We start from the raw sequence: 24,924 nt of genomic DNA on the forward strand, positions 1-24,924 counted from the left end.
AATTGTCATTCTGACTCGCGTCTTCAACTGTGATTCGGTTGCATATGTCACATGACATAAATACAGCAGTTCCATAAACAACATTTACCTTTGCATTTACTCATTTAAAAGACACTTTCATCCAATAGGCCTGTCACAATTATTGATTATCAAGGTTATTCGATGAAATCTGAATTATGTGAGATAATTATGTGAGATTATGTGATGAAGTGAAAGTTACTGTTGAATTCTGCTGACTAAATGTGGCCAGTTCATATGTTGTTTTTCCACCAATGAAAATATTTCCCAAGGAATCCAAACTAACACAGTATGACGGAAGTTTCTCGTCTCCGTTTGTCTGGATGCAGGAGGAGCGTCAGCGGCTGTTAGCAGAGCAACACAGACAGAAGGAGCAGCAATCTTTAAAAACACACACGAATACATCACAACTAGAGACACTTGCTGAGGAGCGGCTGCAAATGAACTCACCGCACAGGACGCCCGAGGTACGTCTGATGATTATGACACTACCGAAATAAAATACACTTTCTGACATCATTTACTCACCCTCATGTATTTTTTTCTTACTTTCGTGAAACACAAATGGAGACGAGGCAGAATGTCCGTGATTTAGTTTTACATACATTGAAAGTGGACAGTGATTTGTTCTGTCAAACTCAAAGTCATTATAAGTCTTCTAAAGTCACATGATGCTTTGTCAAGTATAGCACAGATTGCAGTAAAAACAGGAAGATAACCATGTTAATGTTGCAAATTAGTTATAAAGCAAATTCAATTTCAGTAAAGCAGCTCTACAGAAGACAATAGTTTCATGAGGGAAAACAGAAGACAATAGTTTCAATAGTTTCCAAAAAATAAGTAAATAAAAACACTTTCCTTTTTCTTTAAATCCTCGCTTATCGGGCTTAAGCTACTCTGAATAATGCCTAAACTTCATATTTTGAGCACTTCTTGCGTTGTTTTTTGCCTCTTCACGATGACTCGCTTAATTTAGTCCCTAATTTGTAAGTCGCTTTGGACAAAAGCGTCTGCTAAATGTAAATGAGGGCTGGTTCAACGGTCTAACACTTCCGTCTAGCGCGTTTACATACAATAATGGGAAAGTAGTGCAGTAGAATGGAAAAATGCGTTCTGTGTGAACGGCCTCTTATTCAGCTCAAGTCGGATTTAATGTCAATTCAGTTCAGTAATAGTGTCAATGCTGCAATGGGGTCCATCAACCGTTTGGTACCGATATTCTTCAAAATATCTTCTTTTGTGTTGAACTGAAGAAACTCATACAAGTTTGAAACAACTTGAGAGTGGGGAAATGATGACAGGATTTTCCTTTTAAAGTGAACTATTCCTTTAAGAGTGCTCTGTTTAATATGTTTTCTGTTGAATCTGTAGAACGTCCCCCTTGTCCCTCCATCTGAGCATTTTCATTTCAATTGTGCTTGTATCTCGTTTATTTCCTCTTCTTCGTACAGCAGGGTGTCCCGCTTTCTCTGACGGCGAACTTTGACCTGCGCGCTCACGTGGAGTCTCTGGGTCATAACGTGGCTGGGTGCATGGGAGTTAATCTGTCTCCGCGGCGGTGTGGCGGCTTTCTAACCAAGCGTGGAGGTCGAGTGAAGACGTGGAGGAGGAGGTGGTTTATCTTTGATCTGGACCACCAAAGACTGGCATACTACACCGGTGAGGAAAAGAGAATATATTACAACAACGCATCCATTAACACAGGGTTTTCCAGAGGGGGTTCGTGAGTTGAAGCAAAGCTAATGATTATTAAATCCCAACAATACATTATAATAAACAAACAGGGCTGCATTTGGAAATTTACAACAGGTCAGCATTTCACCACTATTCACCAAAATAAAAGCTCAAGGATCTGACATTAAAAAAGAAACAAAAACAATAAAAAATATATATTTACTATACTTAATTATATATGTATATACATATACTTGCATGTGATAGGGTTTTTTTTTCATATTTTGAATGTTTTATTGTTTTCTTATTTTTTCATATTCATTTTTATGCAACAGGGTGTCCGTGGATCCTTAAAAAGTCTTAAATTCCATAATGTAAAAATAAGGCCTTAATTAGCATTAAAATGTCTTAAATCCGCATTTCAAAGGTCTGAAAAATGCAATCAAACCGACACCATAAAGAAGATTTTATTTTCATTTTAAACTCATGTAACACTACGTCTGTTTGTCACGCAGAAAAAAATAGGCGGAACCAACTTAAAGTGTAAGTTGCAGGTTAAATTTTTCACGAAGATAATGCAATGTGTTTATTAAACATAAAGATAAGAACCGCCCACCATTGTTTTTTATACCAAAATGCTGATATAATATGAAAAGTTGGCACTTTTAACAGTGGTTTTAACCGCTCCCGCTCCCTTCCACTAGATGGGGCGTGACGTCATATGAGGAACTCACTAGTAGAGTTACCGTACGCTTGCAGCTATAGATGCCTTACATAACTGCAGAAAAGTTGGTTGTATGTTTTATTTGATAAAAAAAAATTATGGATAAAATAACTCCACTGTAAACATACTCGTGTGTGCTGACTTTAAGGGGACCGTGATCCTGCCTGAAATGAGAATAAGCTATTCGCAAAACAAACGGGTTCAGGCCGTCAGATCAGCCGGTCGCAGCTCGAGCTGTTCCACTAAACTCCAAAACGCGTTCACCTCACGGCAGCACACACTCTCCACTGCTGATAGCCCACACAAACACAGTGATGGGGACATCGATCTCTCTTTTTCTTTTCTGACAATAAACATCGCTAATTAAATCGTGAGAAATTGATAACGCGTGGATTGAGGAAGGGTATTACATGACGTTTGAGGCGTCGATGAGACTAGCTATTGATGCCTGTGCAGTCAGTGTGTGCATCTCTAACGTTGCAGCTCTGATTTGGACTGACTTACTGTAAGTAAATAATGTATTCAGTTCAGTCGTTGTCCCTCCTTGCTATTCTACATGACGGCAATATTTTGAAAAGACTGGCTTGTTCCGTTATATTATCCGGGTTAAGTTTGCACCAGGCTAGACTATAACGTAGCTAACGTTACTCACCAGGACACTTGGCCAACCCTCCACTAATTCTCCTCACACCAAGCATTAATAACTCTTTGAGTGCCATGGCTGCCCTCTCTCACGCCTGACCAGTTAAAAATTGTAGGGCTGTGGTCCATAAAGAATTTGATGGTTTCCCACATCCTCAGTCGTTCTCCAAATAGCCATAATACAGTAGGAATCTAGCAGAGTATGGGTTGCGAGTTCCTCTTGTGACGTCATCACCCAGTAACTGAAAAAACACGCTACCGTTGAAGAAACCCCAATAAATGTTATTTTAACGCATTTTAAGACAGAAATAATTAAATATATACATATAGAGCACTTTAATTTACACATTAATTGACTGTGGTGGTTAACCTGCAACTTACACTTTAAGTTTTAGTAATTATGTTTGTTTTTGAAATTGTATTAGTTGTTGTTATTTAGTTTTTATTCATTTTTATTTCAATTTTATTTTTTACTTATTTTAGTACATCAAGTTAAAGGAACACTCCACCGTTTTTTGAAATAGGGCTTATTCACCTTCTTTCCTACATTTAGATAGGAGGGCAAATGCATTTTTGTCTCAGTGCATGCATTGTTTTAGTTTGACAGGGTCGGCGCTATAGGGCTGGGACTCGATTCCAAAAAGAATCGATTCCTCGATTCCGAGGCGTTGGGAATTGAGAGTCGATTCCAAAGGTTGGAATCGATTCCATTAGGGGAATCGACTCCTCTTTAAGATTTTTTTTTTAAACACAAACCGCAGCCAGTTGCTGAATTCATCTGTCAACACAGTCACGTCACCTGTAAAGAAATAAAGTTCAGACTGCTAATATACAATAGTGGCCACGCGACCTAGGATACATTTATTGCATTCGCCGCGTGAGCTGGAGGAATGGTTACTGTGGGAACAGTGCTTGTGTGTAGGGGTGCGTGCGAACCATAGACGGTGCGAACATTATAGTGTGCACGTGACCTACGTATGACACAGACAGAAAAGAGCTCTTTTCGTGCTTTATTTGTGTCGCCGCAGGTGTGCGTGTAAAAATAGTTTATATGTGTAAAGGCCTAAAAAAAGTGAATATGTGTAAAGGCCCTAAAAAGAGTTTATAGGCTATGTGTAAAGGCCCTAAAAAAAAAAAAAGTTGTGTAAACTAAAAGGCCTAAAAAGTTTGTAGCCTATGTGTAAAGTGTGCATGAGTCTGTTCCTGAACAAAATGCTTTTAGAATTTAACAGGAATTTTAGCTATAGTTTAATGATACTGGATGAAATATATGTACCACAAATAAATAAAAATCGATCTATCCACATACAAGTGTATACACTTAGTATGTGGATAGATCGATTTTATGTGTGTGTGTGTGTGTTTAGTTAGGTATGTATGTAAAATAAAATCTACCGCATGTATATGGTGAACATATTCCTAGTCTTTGCACTGTACTGTCTACACCTGATGCAGGAAGCACGACGTGACAAATCCCCAAAGTAAATGCCTCGTTCTATTTATGACCAAGCACTCGCAAGTCACAATACATCTATAGGAAGGACAAATGGATTTGCAACGGTCGCTTTGTCACGCCCGGTGTAGAGAGTTTCTTGCTGTGTGGCACGGTAAGACGCAACAATGTTAGACATGCTGTTGGTATTAAAAAAGAAAAGAATCGAAAATAACAGTGAGGAATCGATTCCAAGAATCGATTCTTTTCGATTCCAGAAACAGGAATCGGAATCGGAATCGATTCCAAAAAATCCGGAATCGAACAGCCCTACGGCGCTAGCTTAGCTTAGCATAATGAATGGAATCCTTTGTTGCCAGCTAGCATGTCCTGAGTAAAAGTGATATAAATTTTTTTAATAAGTTCAATAAGTTTGGGAATCGCTGGATTAACACGTCACACTAAAAGTATCTCCAGTGTACAGTAAACTTCAGCTGAAATCTGATGAATGTCTGCTGCTTTCTCATTGAAATCTCAATGTTCTTCTCGTTGCTTTCTCAGAACTAGATGAGAAGAAACTCAAAGGGGTCATTTACTTTCAGGCCATCGAGGAAGTTTATTACGATCATCTACGAACAGCTTCAACAGTGAGTTCATACGGCGCCTCATATGAAGTAAAATCTGACCAAAAACTGTAACTCTAACCGTAACTAGTTAGCAGAGTAGCCCATGGTCATATTTTGTAAAACCACAGTTTAGCAGGGGTTCTGACACTGTGTTTTTGTCCTTCTCAGTCTCCACGGCCCAGTCTCACCTTCTGTGTGAAAACATACGAGCGGCTCTTTTTCCTCGTGGCCCACAGCGCCGAAGCCATGAGAATCTGGATGGATGTTATTGTGACTGCCACAGATGAACACAGCAGATACTGATGAACACTAGAAATGATGCTGAACAGATGATGAAGCCTGTAGATGAGATCGCTCAGGGACTTTAAGGGATGCCACACCACAAGACGAACATGAATGTCAGCATTGGGATACGGAGTATGAACACTCATAACCAGACGTGACCTTCCGTGGGTTTGTGTTCTGCTGCCATCTGCTGTTACACTAACAGAGCACATGTTTCTTACATATTATTTATTATTGTTATACATTTTTGTCATGTTTTGCTATTGAAAGTTTTGGGGTAAAAATCCTGCAAAGTGTTAATAAACATTTACATTCCAAACAATGTGTCAGGACCTTATGTGACCTTATCCAGCTGTTTCATCAACTGCAAAACCAACAGCTCTTTGTTATTTTGTGTAAGGAGCAGCCAAAGAAAAATAAAATAAACAAATAAATTACATTCAAATACATTTAAACCTAAAGGAAAAACAAGTTTGATTTGAAAAAATAATAAAATCTTCTAATATGACTAAAACGGGGCTTTTATAATGTATCAACAATTAAAAAAAGTCTTCAAATATAACACTTAAAATTAAACTTTTTGTTTAAATAAATAAAGCTAAAGGAAAAACTAGGTTTTTAATATATATATATATATATATATATATAAATGTATTATATATAGGCTATATCAAAATGTATCTTTAAATTTTGACTATTTTATGATTCTTTGATGAATAGAAAGTTAATAGAAAGAATAATTTAAAATAAATCCTTTGTGAAAATATACACTAATGTTTAAAAGTTTGGGGTAGAATTTTCTTTTTTTTTAAAGAAATGTATACTTTTATTCAGCAAGGATGTTAAATTGATAAAAAGTGATAGTAAAGATGTATATTGATAGAAAAGATTTCTATTTCGAATAAATGCTGTTCTTTTTTTAGATTTTTATTCATCAAAGAATCCTGAAAAAAGTATCACAGGTTACAAAAACATGTTAAGCAGCACAACTGTTTCCAACAATGATAATAAATCAGCATATTAGAATGATTTCTGAAGGGTCACACTGAAGACTGAGTAATGATGCTAAAAATTCAGCTTTGATCACAGAAATAAATCAGATTTTAAAGTATATTAAAATACAAAACCATTCTTTTAAATATTAATTACTGTTTTTATATATATATATATATATATATATATGATCAAATAAATACAGGCTTGAGCAAGAGACATCTTTCAAAAGCATTAAAAATAGTAATGTTTCCAGACTTTTGACCAGTATTTTATATATATATATATATATATATATATATATATATATATATATATATATATATATATATATATATATATATTAAACTTAAAGGTGTAAAAATTTCCCCCTATTTTTAAACTTAAAAATCTAAATACATCATCTAATTAGATGGATGGGGCTTATATAAAATGTTTCAACCAATTAAAATGAATCCTTGAAAAAAAATAGTAAACTTTTTATTTATTTTATGATTTACCTTTTTGTGGAACACTAAAAGGCTGTTTTAATCAACTCGCGACTCTTTTCCATGCAATAAAGTAGAGACCGCAAGAAAAGTTCCGTTAAAATATATAATAAGCTAAATAAAAAATATCGCCATATGCAATCATACTATGTCATGATGTGATTTTAAGTTGTTGTTTTTCAGAGTGCAGAATAAAACGACGATGATGATAAGCGGAATGTTTATTTATGATCTGACTGAATCTTTTAAATCGATTCGTTGTTCGTTATAAGCGTTTGTCAGATTGAATCTCGGCTGCTTTCAGTTCTGCATCGATCATAAATTGTAATATTTCTATCTGACGAAGATGATGTTACCCTGCAGCTCGCTGTATGTGGGCGATCTGAAGCCGGACGTGACTGAAGCCATGCTGTTCGAGCGCTTCGGGTCCGTCGGTTCGGTTCAGTCAGTCCGAGTCTGTCGAGATAAAGTCACGTGCCGCTCGCTCGGATACGCCTATGTGAACTTCGAGCAACACACTGATGGTGAGATGATTGAGAAGATCACAATTTAACATTAATAATCCGCTGACCAGTGTGATTTCTTAAGTTTCCTCTTAAGTATTTTTGTACTTAAGCAAAAAAAAAAAAAAAAAAAAAAAGTCCATATGTCACTCCAGTGAATGTCAATTTCTGTAGGCCTATCTCTTCTTTTTTGAATTTAGTATTTTTTTCATGCCATTACATTGTTTAGAGCATAAGAAACAATATATTACTCATATGCTATGCTATATCCTCTGTAGTGGAGACCAGGACTCAGTTAGGCTATTTTAAAAATAAAAAGGCATAAAATGACATTTCTTTTTTAATCAAAACTAGATGATTCTCAACTATGTTATGAAAAATATAACGGAATGAATTGATATACCATTATGCACCCAGATAAATGAAGCCTTTTAAGATTTACGCATTGAATAACCCTTATGTATTTTATTTGAAAATTTGATAAAGGATTCTTCAATTATTCAATTAAAAATATGTAGGGATTGTTCAGTTAAAAAAAAAAACTTTTTTCAATTTAATTTCTGGAAAAATAAAGTATCAGAATGAATTTTCTTGAAACAAGAACAAATGTCTGCCAGTGGGGTCAGAAAAATACACTTAATTCAAAGGGAAAGCAAGATCATTTTTCATTTTGATATTAAATACCTAAACAATCTTAAATAATATACATTTATTTAATATGCAAAATGACATAAGATAAGTCTTGTTTTCTAAAAAAATTCAAATTAAACGAGATTATAGCTAAAAAACAAATATCTGCCAATGGGATGAGAGAAATAAACTTAATTCAAAGAGAAAACAAGATTATTTTTCTTAACCCTGCACTGGCAGATTATTTTAAAAGCAAAAACATTCATTTATACATTAAATTTATCGATTTAAGAATAGATTTTTAGATATTTATTCTTCTGACTATTTTTTTGCAGTGAATATGGGACAAAGCTGTCACATTTCTGATTGACACTTGTTTGTTGATTTGGGAGGAATTAATAAGCAAAAAGCATTTGAAAATCTGCACTTAAAATGATCCAGTCAGTCAAGAAATTCCTAATCACATTTCCTTCTTTCTAACGTTGGATCTCCTTCACGTCATAGCGGAACGAGCCTTGGATACCTTGAACTTTGACCTCATGCAGGGCAAGCCAATGCGTCTAATGTGGTGTCAGCGAAACCCTTCTCTGAGGAAGAGTGGCGTGGGAAACGTCTTCATTAAGAACCTGCAGAAATCCATTGACAGCGAGGGCCTGTTGGACATCTTCTCATCATTTGGAAACATCTTGTCCTGTAAAGTAAGTAGGTTCTCCACCTCCAGCTCTTATATAAGATCAATTTTCAGCGCAGGAGAATCTGAAGCACGTTTCTTTTCATTAAGGTGTCTAGCGATGAAAACGGATCGAAAGGCTTTGGATTTGTGCACTTTGATACGCATGAAGCTGCTGAAAAAGCCATCGAGAAGTTAAACGGCATGTTGATCAACGAGCTGAAAGTGTAAGTCGTGCCTATTAAACGCATTGATTTCATCATGTTGAGTCTTGGAAGCGGAGGTTAAAGAGTACCTGAAAAACTTGGGTAAAAGTATACAGATACCTTACAGCAAAAAAGGTCACCAATTCCAATACAACTTGACTTGAGTAAAAGTCTGAATTAAAAAGTACTAAGTATTTTACTGTAAGATGATTGACTTGATATTCAACACCTATAAGAGACAAGGAGACCAATTGCATGTTTTTATGTAAAGTCAAAATAAAACTGAAAACCTCAATATTGCAATAAATCAAGGTCGACACAACAGAATCTTAAGTCTCAGTTAAGCTCAAGAGCTCAAAAGGGGCATGAGTAAACCCATTATTCAAAAAGGCCTTCTATATAATATTAATATTGCAATAAATCAAGGTCAACACAACGGCATCTTAAACAATCTTAAGTCTCAGTTTAGCTCAAGAGCTCAAAAAGGGCATAAGTAAACCCATTATTCAAAAAGGTAGCCTATAATATATAATATTAATGCTATATAATATTAATAAAATAATGTTAATTATAATTAAAGCCTAAAAAAGTCAATGCCTACATGCACTGGACGTCTTGTCCTCATCTCAAATATGAAACAGCTGCGACTAGCTGATAATGCACTTACATTCGTGTAAAGTATTTTTAACAAGTTTGGGTGAACAAGGGAAAGCACACAAGATCTGGTACCTTCATTGCCCTGTAGATGGGGATATCTCTTCTTTTGTAACAAATAAACATCAGCAGAAATCGGTAGGTGCCATGCAAAATGTAGTTTGTAATTGCAATACTCATTTCAAATGTGTTGGAGTAAAGAGTACATATACTTATTCAAAAATGTAGTCAAGTAGAGAATAAAAGTAAGCTACTCAATCAAAGTGCAAAGTAGCCAAAAAGATACTGAAGTACAGTAACTTTTAGTTTCATATTATATGTTGCACCTTTAAGGTTCGTCGGCCACTTCAAAACGCAAAAGGAGCGCGAGGCTGAAATGCAGAATAGAGCGAAGGAGTTCACTAACATTTACATCAAGAACTTTGGGCCAGATGTGGATTCCAGGACACTGACTGAGATATTCAGCAAATTCGGTGAGGATTTGTTTTATGGAAGTAATGAAACATTTGTCTCTTGTTCTGTTGCGCCTTTGACACTTTTCTTTTTATTTTAGGCCCAACCTTGAGCGTCCGGGTCATGACGGATGAGAGGGGAAACTCTAGAGGATTTGGTTTTGTCAGCTTTGAGAAACACAATGATGCCAAGAGGGTGAGAGATGAAACCAAACGAGGGAAAAGAGTGATCTGTATGTTTGAGTGTTTATTGATTTTAACACTCCATCACAAGGCTATTTTATTCTTTCAACCAACAGCAAACCACATGCACATGATTATGAATATTATGGGCTGCAAATGATCCTATAGGCAGCGTTTGTCTGGTTCTGTGCTTTAAACTTCTCAATTTTTAGAAGTTAATGCTACTTTTTTAAATTTTGGTCTCCAATTTAAACACAAGAGCCCCATAATGGCACTTTATACCCATAATGGATTTGCCACCCTCACCTTTCTTCTGCTACATAGTGCTATTTTAGTATTATGAATATGCTTTTAGTGCTGTCAAATCGATTAATGGTATCTAACATAAAAGTTTTTGTTTACATATTATGTGTGTGTACTGTAGCCTATATATTATTATATTTATATATATATATATATATATATATATATATATATATATATGTGTGTGTATGTCTATGTGTGTGTGTATATATATATATATGTCTATGTGTGTATATACTGTATACACACACATATACTATATATATATATAAATAAATATATAAATATAATATAGATAGATAATATATACACATATTATGTAAACTATTTTTTTTGTTAGATATTAATATTAATTATTTACAATTTTTAATTTGAGGTAATCTGTAGAATCTGCACTACATGGGTCTGTCCATTTAAAAATATATTTTGGATATACACATTGCATGTGACCTATATTTTGTATAAATATATGTGAATATATTTATATATGTGAATATGATTTGGATACTCATTGCATGTGACCCTACAGAGGATAAGTGGTTTGATATTCTCAATGAAAGAAAAAAAAAACTTGGAGGAAGACAGAAGAAATATAGAAATATATTTCTTCTATTAAAAAGATAGATAACATATTTTTTTGCAAGTGAGAGTAAATACCTGGTCACATTTATTCAAAAACTACTATAACCGTCATGTTTACATAGCTCACCTCACACAATGCTGCACTTACTCATGAATTCTCTCAACATAGGGACAGGAGAGCTGTCAGTCAAAAAATGAAAGAAAAAAAAAAGTAACTCTGATATTTAAAAGTAATGCGTTACTTTACTAGTTACTTGAAAAAAGTAATCTGATTACATAACTCAAGTTACTTGTAATGCATAACCCCCAACACTGATAATAAGTGGACCTCAGGGGGAAGAGAATTAAGAGAATTGTGTGATGTAACCCCAAGGCCGTGGACGAGTTGAACAGGACGGAGATGAGCGGCAGACTCGTGTACGTGGGCCGAGCTCAGAAGAGACGAGAACGTCAGGTGGAACTGAAGCGACGCTTCGAGCACTTAAAACAGGAGCACATCATACGCCATCAGGTACCAGTGACGCCTCTGAAACCTCCCGCATTTATTACCATTTATAACGATAACTATGCTTTAACATTTGCTCTAATTCTAAGCGAATAGGGAAGTGCACACCATGACTCTTAACTATAATGTCACAGAAGAACGAAATTGTTGGAATCACTTTCAGCATTAAGTATTGTTATAGTCATCATTATAGTTATTGTTATAATGATCTTTGTTGTTTTAGTTATTGTTATCGTTATCGTTATCATTATAGTTAACATTACATTTCTTATTATAGTTGTCGATCTTGTGAACGGGTCTTAACACGCTTTGATCATCCTGACAGGGAGTGAATCTGTACGTCAAGAATCTGAGCGACAGCGTAGACAGTGATCTTCTCCTCAAAGAGTTCTCGCCGTACGGGAACATCACCAGCGCTAAGGTAGGGATTCATTTTTCATCATAAAGAAATAGTTCATGTCATTATTTGATTGTAACCCAGTAAATGCAAATGAAACAGCAGCCGGAGATCCAGGATTGTGGGTTTTTTTTCCATGCAGGTCATGACAGGTGATGGCGGCCGCAGCAAAGGCTTCGGATTCGTTTGCTTCTCCTGTCCTGAAGAGGCCACCAGAGCCATTACTGAGATGAACTGCCGCATCATCGGCTCCAAGCCCATATACGTCTCTCTCGCGCAGAGGAAGGAGGAGCGTCAGGCCCACCTCATCCAACAAAACATGATGAGAAGAGCGAGCTTCTATAGGCAGCAGCCGCTGCTAAACCCGCTGGTGAGTCCACACGCTGAGCACTTCATACAGGTCGAGATTCACATCAGATACTCTCATCATAATACAGAGTGTAAAAGGGTTAGTTCACCCAAAAATGACAATTCTGTCAGTAATTACTCACCCTCATGTTGTTCCTACCCCGTAAGACTCTCGTTCATCTTCAGAACACAAATTAAGATATTTTTGATTAAATCTGAGAGCTGTCTCTCTCCTCCATAGGCTTCTGTGTTATTGAAACTGGCCCAGAAAGTTAGTAAAGACATCGTTAAAATAGTCCCAGTGACTACAGTGACTCAACCTTAAGTTTATCAAGCGACGAGAATACTTTTTGTGCGCAAATAAGCCCTAAAATAATGACTTTTCTACCCTGTGAAGGCCTCCCTTTACCTCTCTAATTCTGTATTATTCATTTAAGTAGTTTGTTGAGGGTTTGTAAAGAAGGACTACACGCCTGCGCACATATTCAAACGTGCATACCTATAGATTGAACTCGTAATATGCATGTGCACGCCATCAGCGTTCTCGTTTTTAAAGTTTGCGTAGAGAGAACTTAAAGAGTTTTCTGTTAAAACGGTGTAGTATAAGCGGCCCCTGAGTTAATAACTAATGATCGTTACGACGGAAGTGAATCATAACTAACTTTAGCTGGACAATAACTTTATTCTAGAGCTGCAATAAAGCCAAAACAATCTCTGTTACTGTAATTCCCTAGTATCACTGTAAAGCCGCTTTGGAACTACATTGTTAAAAGCGCTGTATAAATGAGATGACTTGACTTGACTTTATTCAACTCTTCATTTTCTTCTGAATGAGTTCACGAAGTGTATCAGCGCAGCGCTTCTGGGTTGTACGTCTCAGGACGTAGGCTCACTATTGGCCGATGCTGGTCATGTGTGTGATGCTTGTGATGCTGGCCAATAGTGAGCCTACGTTCTGATACACTACGTGAACTCACTCAGAGGCCCACACAGAAGAAAATGAAGAGTTGAATAAAGTCATTATTTTAGTTTTTTTGCGCACAAAAAGTATTCTTGTCGCTTGATAAACTTATGGTTGAGCAACTGTACCCACTTACGGGGTTGGAACAATACGAGGGTGAGTAATTACTGACAGAATTTTTATTTTTGGGTGAACTAACCCTTGAAGAAAAGCACATGTGACGGGTTTTTATTACATGCTTGATCCGTATGTTTCACAGGATCAGAATCACTCTTCATACCACATCACCCAACCTCAACCCGGCACTCAGTGGGACGCACAGAACATCAGCCCTCAGTGTGAGCAGACCTTCTTAAATAATACACACCATGCTTTATTTAGAGCAGGGTTTCCCAAACTGGGGTTCTTGAGCGGATCGTACAAATGTAAAAAAACAAAATAAAATCTATTATATCATAAAATAAAGATAAATTAAACCATTCAAATTAAAACTCTTACTAAAATGAAAAGCAACTTTTTTTTGTTTAAAATTAACTAAATTTAAATAATAAAAATCTCAAATTAATATAAAAATGTACAAATTTAAATAAATAGATCATTTGAAATATAAACAATCAAAATAAAAACACTAGTACACAAAATTTTATAAAACATTTCAGCATTATCCAATGTCAGAGAGCTGTAAACATTTTTAAATATTAACTTAAAATCTTAAAACTCCCAACTCAGAAACTTGTATCAAAATTATTCCTGAGCTTTCCAGTGGTAAATAGGACTTGATATGGCGTTCATGTCCAATATTAAATTAGGAAACTCACGATAGCATAATAGAGAGAGAACACATAAAGTGACCAAACATTCACACCACTTAAATTGGAACGTAAAGTCCACACTAGAGGCTTAGTAACTATTAGCTAGTTTGTAACTAACTATCTACTTAATTCCTTTGCACCATTTGTTCTTAATGCAGAACGTAGCTAGTAGGTGGTAAGCTCTCCGTAAAGTAATGCGTAGTTGCAAAATATGACATTTACCCTCAATGATCCTCAATTACCCTTCAAATACGTGAGCAGAAATAGTTTAAATTGTTTAAATTTCCGTTTATTTGAACTTCTTTTGCCTCATGTAACCAACGGTAAATATAAGTTTCCATTCAATACAATACTACTTAATCATAAGTAGGCATTTTTAAATGTAAATAACATTCAGAAACTGTATTTGAAATTAATAAAGATCAATAAATCAATACGGACATGAGAAATTACCTTTATTTTTTACATTTAGTTCATGTTGAAGAGCCTCTGACAAAGTAATCTATTCACATAATGTTCTCTCTCTTAAAATGTAAGCAAGTGTAAATGTCAGCATTATCATATATGTCTAGAGCAGTGGTTCCCAAACCTGTCCTGCCGGCACCCCAACACTGCACATTTTCTTTGTCTCCCTAATCAAACACACCTGATTCAACTCATCAGCTCATTAACCCATGTGATAATGAGCTGATGAGTTGAATCAGGTGTGTTTGATTAGGGAGACAAAGAAAACGTGCAGTGTTGGGGTGCCGGCAGGACAGGTTTGGGAACCACTGGTCTAGAGAATTGAAGTCTGTCAGGTAAAACAAGAGCTTATTGATGCTGTTCTGTCAGTTATTCCAACCGTTTCTCCTGATCAGAGGCTTCCATAATAACTATATAGTTTTTTATGTATACAGACACGCTTCAACACAGTTTTATGGTGCAACGCAAAATATTTAGTAGTGTGTAAGTTATAACTTAGTGCCCATTTATGTCAAAACATGGCTATTTTGTAGCTGACGGCACAGCTGGTGTAATCGGCCCTGTCTAATCTGACACACCCATTCTTGGAGTCTTTACTAATGAGCTGATGACTTGAATCAGGTGTGTTTGATTAGGGAGACATCTAAAGTGTGCAGTGTTAGGGGTCCTTCAGGACCAGGATTGGGAACCACTGATGGATTTCTTTATCATCTGTCTTCCTCACAGTCAGTCTCACTCACTGGACGCCAAGCACAGCTGCAGTGAACGGAGAACTGCAACACATGTACACACCTGAAGATAACAACCATCGCAAGTTCACAAGCGCACCGCAGGAGCAATGGGCTGTGCAACAGGTGCACCTCACATCTCACTAAACGAGTCGCTTAAAAAAGCACTATATAAATGATTCACTCACTCACTCACTCACTCACTCACTCACTCTCTCTCTCTCATAAAATATTTTTTTTTTTTACATACAAGCCATCAAAATAAAACACTTACTAAAAAACAAAGTCATACAAACATGAAATTAAGAGAAACATGGTAGGGCCCTTGGCGAATAAGATCACTGAAATGCTGTTAGAGATTGATGAATCTGAACTGATTCAGTTGCTGCACTGCTATGAATCTTTGTGCATGAAGGTTTGTTCCTGTTAGTTTGGCTTTGGTTGCTTTGATGTATGATTTGTTTCTGTAGTGTGTAATTTTTGTGTGTGTTCAGGTGAATGAAGAACTTGCTGCTTATCAATCTTATCAGCCAATGAACGCGACACCGATATCCTTCACCAGCCCTGTTATTCTCACTGCCTAGGACAGATATCAATGCAATGACCACAGCGTATTATTATTTATTTATTTTTTTAATGAATGTTAAAATATTCTAAGAATATTCTTTTAATAAATGTAATAATTTAATGAGAAAAATATTGTTCTGCAACAATATAAATATATTTGTTTTTTTTTCAATGTCAATTTAAAAAAATTTTTTGCAACAATATAAAAAAATATTTGCTTTTTTTTCCAATGTCAATTAAAAAACTGCAACAATATTAGTACATATATTTGTAGTTTTGCTGGTTTGTTTGTTTTTTCCAAGGCATTTTTATTTAAAATGTTTTCTTTAAAAAAAATACCAGTGCCACATTTAATTTTCCACATTGAAATCAAATTTGTGTCAAGGCAGATGTAACCTGTAGATGACCAGTGTCAAATAATAAAGATTATGAATATAGAGCAGTATAGCAAGAAGACTGCATATAAAAAAATTAGCTTTTTTTTGTTGTTTTTTTTTATTAAAAGAAAACAGCTAAAAACAAGGAGGCAAAAAGCATAAAGATATTTTGGTAAATTCATATGACATTGACATATGACAAGGGATAGTTCACCCAAAAATGAAAATTCTGTCCTCATTACTTCACCCCCTTCAGTTGTTCCAAACCTGTATGAGTTTCTTTCTTCTGTTGAACTATCCCATGACCGCTTTATCCAAAGCAACTTACATCATCACTTAACACATTCCCTGGGAAACAAACACATGACCTTGATGTTCAACTCTTATTATTCGGTCACATAAGAATCATGCTTTGGTAAATCGTAATTATGAAGAAATTATAATATAGCAAGTCATGATTATGAGATGAAAAGTTGAAATTATGAAGTCATTATTATTACAAAAAGTCGAAATTATGACAAAAACCCTCGGTTTCACAGACAAGGCTTCAACCAAGTCCCAGACAAAAATGTGTTTGAGCTGTTTTAATTATATTTTATATATATTTTGAAATAAATGCCATTGTTTTTTCTCAATATGCACACACCAGTAAAGTTTTTATTCTAAGGCACGTTTATAAAAGCTACAAACCCATAATCTAAACCCTGTCTGTGAAACCAGGCCATAAAGTCAGAAAATAATCATTTTGATTTTTTTTAATCTCATAATTATGATTGTGTCATAGTATCATTTCGACTGTATCTCATAATGTCCACATTTTATGTTATAACTATGACCTTTTATGTCATAATTAAGATTTACCAAAGCATGATTTATTTCTAATGTGGCGGAAATGTGCTTCAATAGACTTTTATTCTATCACTCCATTGACTCTTATTTTGTTCTTACGTAAAAAATATAAAAGCGGCTCACGCAACTTCCGGCGAGGACGCCTTCTTATCTGAGCCGTACTTCCGCTTCTCTCCCCCTACCTTGTGCGGTGCGAGAGAGAGCGCGTGTGCCACAGAGCCTCGGCACACTCATCTTATATAAAAAATCAAAAATACAAAAAAAAATCACAAAACAAGAAAAAAATACAAACAAAAAATCTACTTTTATTGCCGAGTACCTCGGTGAAGCAGGATCAGCGGACAGATTTGAGAAGTTTATTATTAAGGCAGCACCGCAGTAGGCCTGAGGAGATTTTAATCATCTTATCATCGATACCGCGAACACGTCGACGCCAAATCGGTACCAAACGCGTTTTAATTAGTCCTCAAGACAGTTCTTTAAGGGTATTTATCGTGTTAAAGCGTTTTCGATAGGTATTTAAACCGAGGAGATTGGAGCTCGTGCGTCGCCATTACTAAGCTCGTCAGTGTTTCCAGGTGTTTCGGTAGATTGCTCTTTTGTCGTACGGAAGAAAGATGAACCCTAGCGCTCCAAGTTACCCGATGGCCTCCCTTTATGTGGGTGATTTACACCAGGATGTCACCGAGGCCATGCTTTACGAGAAGTTCAGCCCTGCCGGGCCCATTCTGTCCATTCGGGTGTGCAGGGACATGATGACCCGCCGCTCTCTCGGTTACGCCTACGTCAACTTCCAGCAACCCGCTGACGGTAAGCAAACGCTCCCGGTTCATTTACAACACGATGTTTTAAACTGCATTTTAACTGTCCATCTAGTTGGGAATCACGGACACGTGCGGCACGTGACCGTCCTCCGGTTCGAATTTTAAGTTTAACAATTCATACACGTGTGTATCAGGACTGATGAATGTCGTAGTTGCCGTTACTGAGGCCAAGATAAGTTTCTTCTCAGGACATTAACCTCACGAACAGAAATCCCTAAATTTGTTTAATGAATCACGTCCTTTTATATATTATTTTTGGTGTGTACCGGAAGCGTCAAGACAAACGCAGTGTGTAATGAATCTCATTCTGAAAAAAAAAATACTTGTGTGTGGTTTTGAATATGGGTTTTGTCCCTTTATTCATAATTTAATTAAACGACGACACAGCCAATGTACAAAATTGCTCAAATGAGTCGGCTACTTGTTTTACTCGTGTACTCAGACTAGCGCTAGGGGGCGCTACACAACCCTTTAAGTCCATTTCCAAGTTTATAGTACTAGCTGTACAACTTTGCTGTTAAAGTGTGTTGGTCATAACTTAATGCTTACATTTAATATTTTAATTTCCTGTTTCAGCTGAGCGCGCCTTGGACACAATGAACTTTGACGTGATTAAGGGACGGCCCGTCCGCATCATGTGGTCCCAGCGAGACCCCTCACTGCGCAAGAGCGGTGTGGGCAACATCTTCATCAAGAACTTGGACAAGTCCATCGACAACAAGGCCCTTTATGACACATTCTCTGCCTTCGGAAACATCCTGTCCTGCAAGGTAATAATCGTGTGTTTGCGGTGATGTGCATGTTTCTGGTGTTTGGTGCTTGTGCTCAGTGCCGGTGTTCTCTTTCTGAAGGTGGTTTGCGATGAGAACGGCTCTAAAGGATACGGCTTTGTGCACTTTGAGACCCATGAGGCCGCAGAAAGAGCCATTGAGAAAATGAACGGCATGTTGCTCAATGACCGCAAAGTGTAAGTCTGCATTTGAATGAACTACATTGTACTAAATTGTCAGTTTGGAGTGAAGTGTGCTAATTCTGTTTCAAGCCTGATTCATACTAATTTAAATAAAACTTTAAGTGCCCTTAGTTTTTTTAATATCTTCGAGAGTTACTGGAAGATATTAGTATTTATCATGTAAAATTAAAAGATTTTATACCCGTTCATTGAAGTGTTATGGTTATTTAAAAACGTTTTACTCTTGAGTTTGCCATGAATATAACCTCTATGGTCTTAAATTCACTTATTCTGAATAATTATGGTAACTTATTGCATCTTAAAGGTTCGTCGGTCGCTTCAAGTCTCGCAAGGAGCGCGAGGCTGAGATGGGCGCCCGTGCCAAAGAGTTCACCAATGTTTACATCAAGAACTTCGGAGAGGATATGGATGATGAGAAGCTGAGGGAGATATTCAACAAATATGGTGGGTTTTTGCTGCCAGTAAAAGCCTGTTTACGCCAAGAACGATAGCTATAAAGATGATTGTAACTATATTAAAGGTATAGCGGAGGATTTTTTTACTTCCGGGTGGATACCCTATACTATTGGTCCTCCTAATTGTCAATCATTCTGGTGAATCAATCAAACTTTTCAAAAAGTGGAGAGGACGGGACTTATCTAAAATTCGGAAAGATCCTCCACTATACCTTTAACATCTACACCAGTGAACAATGTCGTACTGTTTATAAGGTTGCACTGCAGTTGGATTCTGATTGGCTGTCAATGTTTTTGTTCATCAGCTAGGAAAAAAGTAGTTCTTAAAGGGATAGTTAACTTTGAAATTAAATTTTGATATGTTTTTGCTTAACTCAAGGGCATTCAAGATGTAGGTGTCTTTGTTTCCGCAGTAGTTTCAATTTTGATATTTTTAGGTCAAACCGTTCTTGTCTGTCAGTCATATAATGCAGGTCTATGGTCACTGTCTCAAAGAGCATGCACAGTCCAAATTAAACAATTCCCCATCGTAAGTACACATTGATGGCCTAAGACACGAAACGAGTGGTTTGTGTGAGAAAACGAACAGTATTTATATAGTTTTTACCTCTACACAATCACTTCCGGCGCTTGCACAGACTAAGCCAGATCATTTTCTCCGTTTTCCCTTGAGGTAAGCTAAAACATACCAAAATTAAATTTCAAAGTGAACTATCCCTTTAAAGTGATTTCAATTACTTTGTTTCTCTGTGGAGTTATATTTGTAGTTGTGGACTTTCATATTTAGAATGATTTTACAACGGCATCTTTATCATAGTTATTGTCCTTTGTGTGAGCGGTCTGCTTTTGACCTTCTTGCATGAATCAGATCTTTGACGTGTTCGGATGTCATTAAAGGTCCAGCACTGAGCATTCGCGTCATGACCGATGAGAGTGGCAAATCTAAAGGCTTTGGCTTTGTCAGCTTTGAGAGGCACGAGGACGCCCAGAGGGTGAGTAGAAACAGATTAATATCATTTTGTAATCCTCACTACTGTGACGAAGTGTTGTATCCTGATGCGTTTCCTCTGATCATCAGGCTGTGGATGAGATGAATGGAAAGGAGATGAACGGAAAGCAGGTTTACGTGGGTCGTGCGCAGAAGAAGGGCGAACGTCAGACAGAGCTCAAGCGCAAGTTTGAGCAAATGAAGCAGGACCGCATGACTCGCTACCAGGTAAAAAAATGACCCGTGCTTGACTGATATAAACATTAGATGATGCAAATGAGGGTGGTGAAGTTCTTTATGGGTCACTGACGCTTGAATTAATCTTGTTTTTAACAGGGAGTCAATCTCTACGTGAAAAATCTGGATGACGGCTTGGATGACGAACGCCTGCGTAAAGAATTTGCACCGTTCGGCACCATTACCAGTGCTAAGGTACAAACAAATCCAATAAATTGCCATAAGCTTTATTAAAGTCTCAACTTTCAAATTGTCAATTTTAAATTGAATCATGAAATCTGTCTCAAATCATTGGTTTTCCTCAAGGTTTGTTTGGATGATTGATGTATAATCCCTCACAAACATCAGAATTGATGGCTGTTGAATCTTTTGTGATCCACTCAGGTGATGATGGAGGGTGGCCGCAGTAAAGGTTTTGGGTTCGTCTGCTTCTCTTCCCCTGAAGAAGCCACTAAGGCTGTGACTGAAATGAATGGCCGTATCGTCGCCACCAAGCCCCTGTACGTCGCGCTGGCCCAGCGGAAAGAAGAGCGCCAGGCGCACCTCACCAGCCAGTACATGCAGAGGATGGCCAGTGTCAGAGCCGTACCGAACCCCGTCATCAACCCCTACCAGCCCGCACCGCCATCTGGATACTTCATGGCAGCCATTCCACAGGTCAGATAACACTTTTCTGTTAAAGGTGCGGTCACATTCACCATTCTTTAAATATATTAACAGCAACGGTTCGAGTTGGTCATTAGAATTCGTCATGTTGACTAATGAAGCTGCTTGGTTTGAAAGAGTGAACTGTGCGAATTCAAATTTGGTTCAGCTATAAAGCGGCTCTACAGAAGAAAATGGTGTCGTTATTCAGCCCAATTCAAGTTTTTTCAATAAATAGTGTCAGTGCAGTTAGAAATCCTGTGGTTGATGGAAACCATAATGTACGTTTTGAAAATCACTGGGAACATATCTTCACTCGCTGTCGAATAAGCCACTCCAGACTAAGCCATGTTTTTGTTAATGGGTGAAGATCCTCTATTGCCAGAGTTCTTTATCGCTGTTCTGATGGACTGTGATGGCTTGAACTGTTACGACTTTACTTTTCACTTTACTCTTATGAAAAGATTTTTAATAGTTTTTTTTTCAAAGATAAACTTTAAAAGCATTTAATAAACATGGCATTAAGCTATAAACAATGTCTGTGCAGTCAAATCTATAATATTACTGAATATTAAGTTTCAACTGAGCAAGAAAATAGACAATTTCACTTTTTTTTTTGTCTATGAATTTTGCTAATTTCTTCACTTTAACATGAAGAATAAAATAATTCAGAACCGGTTCTGTTATTCCTCATTGATTCACATTCCCTTTTGTGTGATTGACAGGCTCAGAATCGTGCTGCGTACTATCCCACCAGTCAGCTCGCACAGCTCCGCCCCAGTCCTCGCTGGGCCACTCAGGGTGTCCGCCCACAGCGTGAGTAGCTCCGCCCCTGTTTCCTCCCAGTACACTTGCACTGTAAACAATGACGGTTCATTTCATTGTTCTTTGTTTCTCATTTCCATTGCAGATTTCCAGAATATGCCCAATGCTATCAGGCAGTCTGCACCCCGTCCACAAACCTTCGGTGCCGTGCGTCCCACCTCCCAGGTCCCCCGAATGATGCCCTCCCAGCGCATGGGTGAGTAATGAACCTTGCTGTTATACATGCAGCAAATCCATTACTCCAGTTCATTGATTCTGAGTGTCCTCTTTCTTCCTGGCAGCGTCTCAGGCGATGGGTCCTCGTCCTTCTGGCGCAGGTGCCGCCACGGGTACCGCTCAGGTTAGAGGAGTGCCACAGTACAAGTATGCTCCAGGAGTCCGCAACCCACAGCAGCACATCCCCAATCAGCAGCAGGTTCCCATGCAGCAGGTATTAGTTTTACATTTGATGGCACTTGTTGACTCCCTAAAATTTAAAATCATTTGAGCCCTAGTGCATCCCAATTTGCATACTTGTGCACAATTCTGTGATATTTTGTAGCATTCACACTGAACATTTAAAAAGTGCACTTTTAGTACCCGGATGATGCACTTGTTTAAATGTGAAATGTTGGACTCGTGCACTCAACTGACTTGCTTCAATTGTGTAGCTGAATCAGGCTTTGATGCTGGATGATGAAATAACCTTATACAATTCATTCACTAGACTGTTGAGTACATAGTGCATCATTTGGAACAAAAAAAATATTTAAATATTTGCATATCTTCAGATAATGTAAACTATTATTGCACAGCTCTATAATAAAGTAGGATCTATATTATATCCAACATTCACATAAATGCACTGAAAATAAATGGTGTATTTTTACTTTGTGAAATTTACTAGCAGTTTAAGGATCAGCAAGTAATATTTAACTAAATGTGAAAAAGTAGAAATACTTATTGTATTTTCATGTAAAACATACTCTAGTAATCTGTTTTATTAACAGCTTTGAAATCATTTTACACAAATGATACTATAGCAAACCTCAATTGCCTGATTTTGACTTGTCTCAAAGTGTAACTATTATCGGCCAGCTTTATACATAACTTAATTTGCATACCCAACTTTACAAGACGAACATGAGTTTAAGTTCTCTAATGTTAATATATTTGACTCCTCTTCAGCCTGCGGTCCACGTTCAAGGTCAGGAGCCACTGACTGCGTCCATGTTAGCTGCCGCCCCTCCACAAGAACAGAAGCAGATGCTGGGTGAGGGGTTCGATCTGTTTTGGTTCCCGTAATTGATTATGAAAATGTTTGTTTTAAATCTCATACATGCTTCTCTCCCCGCCACAGGTGAGCGTCTGTTCCCGCTCATCCAGAACATGCACCCCAGTCTGGCTGGAAAGATCACTGGTATGCTGTTGGAGATCGACAATTCAGAGCTGCTCCACATGCTGGAGTCTCCGGAGTCGCTGAGGTCAAAGGTCAGTTGTCATGTGATCTTTTCTTTTTTGTTTTTCAAGTTATTGGATTTGTCCTAATAATAGAGATGTCATTGTCTCACATAAAAACTATCAAGAATGTGTCAGTTTCATTCCTAAATCTTCTCCTGTGTCTTTTAAACCTTTGACAATCATACGTAACGTTCAAATCTGTTAGTGCTGCTGACCCAGAGTTTTCACGTATGAAACGGCTTTATAAACATTGTCTTCAACCACACTATCTTTTATTTCTGTGTATTTCATATCACAGATGTACTGGGATAAAAGTTTATAGTTCGGATATAAAATGCTGTCTACGTAAGCTATCAAAATAGAGTAAAAGTCACCTTTAGGAAGTAACATGGCGCTTCATGTAACAATTACATCATTAAGCCACCAGATGGTGACAAGTGACTTAGTCTGTTCAGAAACATGGGAGAATAGTGATCTCTGTTTGCAACCACAAGCAGGTCTAGTGTGTAATCGCTGTTACATGTATTCCAGGTGGATGAAGCAGTAGCGGTGCTGCAGGCTCATCAGGCCAAGGAAGCCGCCCAGAAATCAGTCCCCAGCACTGCTGTGCCGGCCGTCTAACACAAGGTGAGAGAAGATGGCTTTTGCAAATTCATAATGATTTTATGCGTTCATTTTTCTCTGCTTGACATTTGTTTGAATACACCTTTTCTGATTGATTTGTTTATTTCCAGAATGAACCTCTCTGGCCCTGGCTTCACCAAGAAGGACGCATAAAAAAAAAAAAGAGAATAAATATAGAAAAACCAGAAACTCAAAACAGAAAAAAACCCTACAATGATTACATCCAAATATTTTGCCAGGTCGAGAGAGCTCTTGACCTTGATTTATAATTAAAAATGTACAAAAAAACAGAAAACTTTTAATTTTGAAAATTCCAAAACATTCCTTTCTTTTTATTCCTCTTAATTGAATGCTCATTGTCAATTGTGTTCTTGCAGTTGATGGCTGAACGTTTGGAAAAGTACATTGGATTAAACTGCTTGAATAAATAAAACTTTAAACATTTATTGTTCGTTGTGTTATTTTAATAATCTGACTTGTGCTAAAAGCCTTTGGATGAGTTAAAGCAGTTGCTTTCATTCTCAGAAATGCTCGATTACTCTTTTTAAAGGGATGCACAAGTTTCATGCAAACATTTTACAAATGTGTAAGCTTGGCATACTGCATGCTGTGAAATTCATTTAGTTATTTCAGAGTTCACCAACTGTAAGGTCTGTGCCTCTGGGTTAATGCCCTGAAGGATGTGAGGATGTATTGGTGAGACTGGGGTCAGTTGTAATGCAATCAATGTCTTCAGTCACAAGCCTGAGTTACAATGCTTGGCACATGATCAAAGGAGTTTTCCACTATTGGAGAACCGTTAAGGTTCTTCGGGCCGAGTTAAATATATCAATTGCAGA

The 24,924-nt window shown here is 37.2% G+C and overlaps 3 protein-coding genes across 9 annotated transcripts in view; all 3 read left to right on the plus strand.

Moving 5' to 3' along the window:
- Positions 1 to 5,718, plus strand: part of phldb3 (pleckstrin homology-like domain, family B, member 3) — a 28,914-nt gene extending 23,196 nt beyond the window's left edge. For 2 of the 7 annotated variants that reach the window (XM_081388591.1, XM_081388592.1), the window contains exons 13-16: positions 291 to 485; positions 1,470 to 1,677; positions 5,052 to 5,137; positions 5,285 to 5,717. In XM_081388591.1, the coding sequence (XP_081244717.1) occupies positions 291 to 485; positions 1,470 to 1,677; positions 5,052 to 5,137; positions 5,285 to 5,419 (624 nt within the window). In that variant the 3' untranslated portion in view covers positions 5,420 to 5,717. Of the gene's footprint in view, positions 1 to 290; positions 486 to 1,469; positions 1,678 to 5,051; positions 5,138 to 5,284 lie in introns of all 7 variants that reach the window. The other 5 variants (XM_081388593.1, XM_081388594.1, XM_081388596.1 and 2 more) reach the window with 4 other exon arrangements.
- Positions 5,719 to 7,228: 1,510 nt separating this feature from the next.
- On the plus strand, positions 7,229 to 16,041 carry LOC308703978 (polyadenylate-binding protein 4-like; the record flags this gene model as incomplete). The annotated part of the gene is made up of 11 exons (XM_081388025.1): positions 7,229 to 7,406; positions 8,520 to 8,721; positions 8,805 to 8,912; positions 9,879 to 10,018; positions 10,099 to 10,193; positions 11,439 to 11,576; positions 11,896 to 11,991; positions 12,110 to 12,337; positions 13,536 to 13,614; positions 15,280 to 15,407; positions 15,776 to 16,041. 11 exons carry the CDS (start codon positions 7,229 to 7,231, stop codon positions 15,863 to 15,865), a joined length of 1,482 nt encoding a protein of 493 aa, XP_081244151.1. The 3' UTR covers positions 15,866 to 16,041.
- A 1,159-nt stretch (positions 16,042 to 17,200) lies between these two features.
- On the plus strand, positions 17,201 to 24,529 carry LOC308704155 (polyadenylate-binding protein 1A). Its single transcript, XM_081388268.1, has 15 exons — positions 17,201 to 17,884; positions 18,475 to 18,668; positions 18,750 to 18,865; positions 19,176 to 19,315; positions 20,224 to 20,318; positions 20,405 to 20,542; positions 20,651 to 20,746; positions 20,936 to 21,208; positions 21,922 to 22,012; positions 22,107 to 22,217; positions 22,303 to 22,451; positions 23,189 to 23,273; positions 23,361 to 23,491; positions 23,993 to 24,088; positions 24,196 to 24,529. Exons 1-14 carry the CDS (start codon positions 17,692 to 17,694, stop codon positions 24,080 to 24,082), a joined length of 1,902 nt encoding a protein of 633 aa, XP_081244394.1. The 5' UTR covers positions 17,201 to 17,691; the 3' UTR covers positions 24,083 to 24,088; positions 24,196 to 24,529.
- The last annotated feature ends 395 nt before the right edge of the window (positions 24,530 to 24,924 follow it).

This window comes from Scardinius erythrophthalmus (assembly GCF_964197995.2).
Source record: "Scardinius erythrophthalmus genome assembly, chromosome: 16".
Lineage (NCBI taxonomy): Eukaryota > Metazoa > Chordata > Actinopteri > Cypriniformes > Leuciscidae > Scardinius > Scardinius erythrophthalmus.

Excerpts from the sequence above, each read along its gene's own strand:
- LOC308704155 (XM_081388268.1), top strand. The coding sequence starts at position 17,692 with ATGAACCCTAGCGCTCCAAGTTACCCGATGGCCTCCCTTTATGTGGGT. Across the intron at positions 21,209-21,921 it reads TCATGGCAGCCATTCCACAG|GCTCAGAATCGTGCTGCGTA; the intron begins GTCAGATAACAC and ends TGTGATTGACAG. Across the intron at positions 23,274-23,360 it reads AGAACAGAAGCAGATGCTGG|GTGAGCGTCTGTTCCCGCTC; the intron begins GTGAGGGGTTCG and ends TCCCCGCCACAG.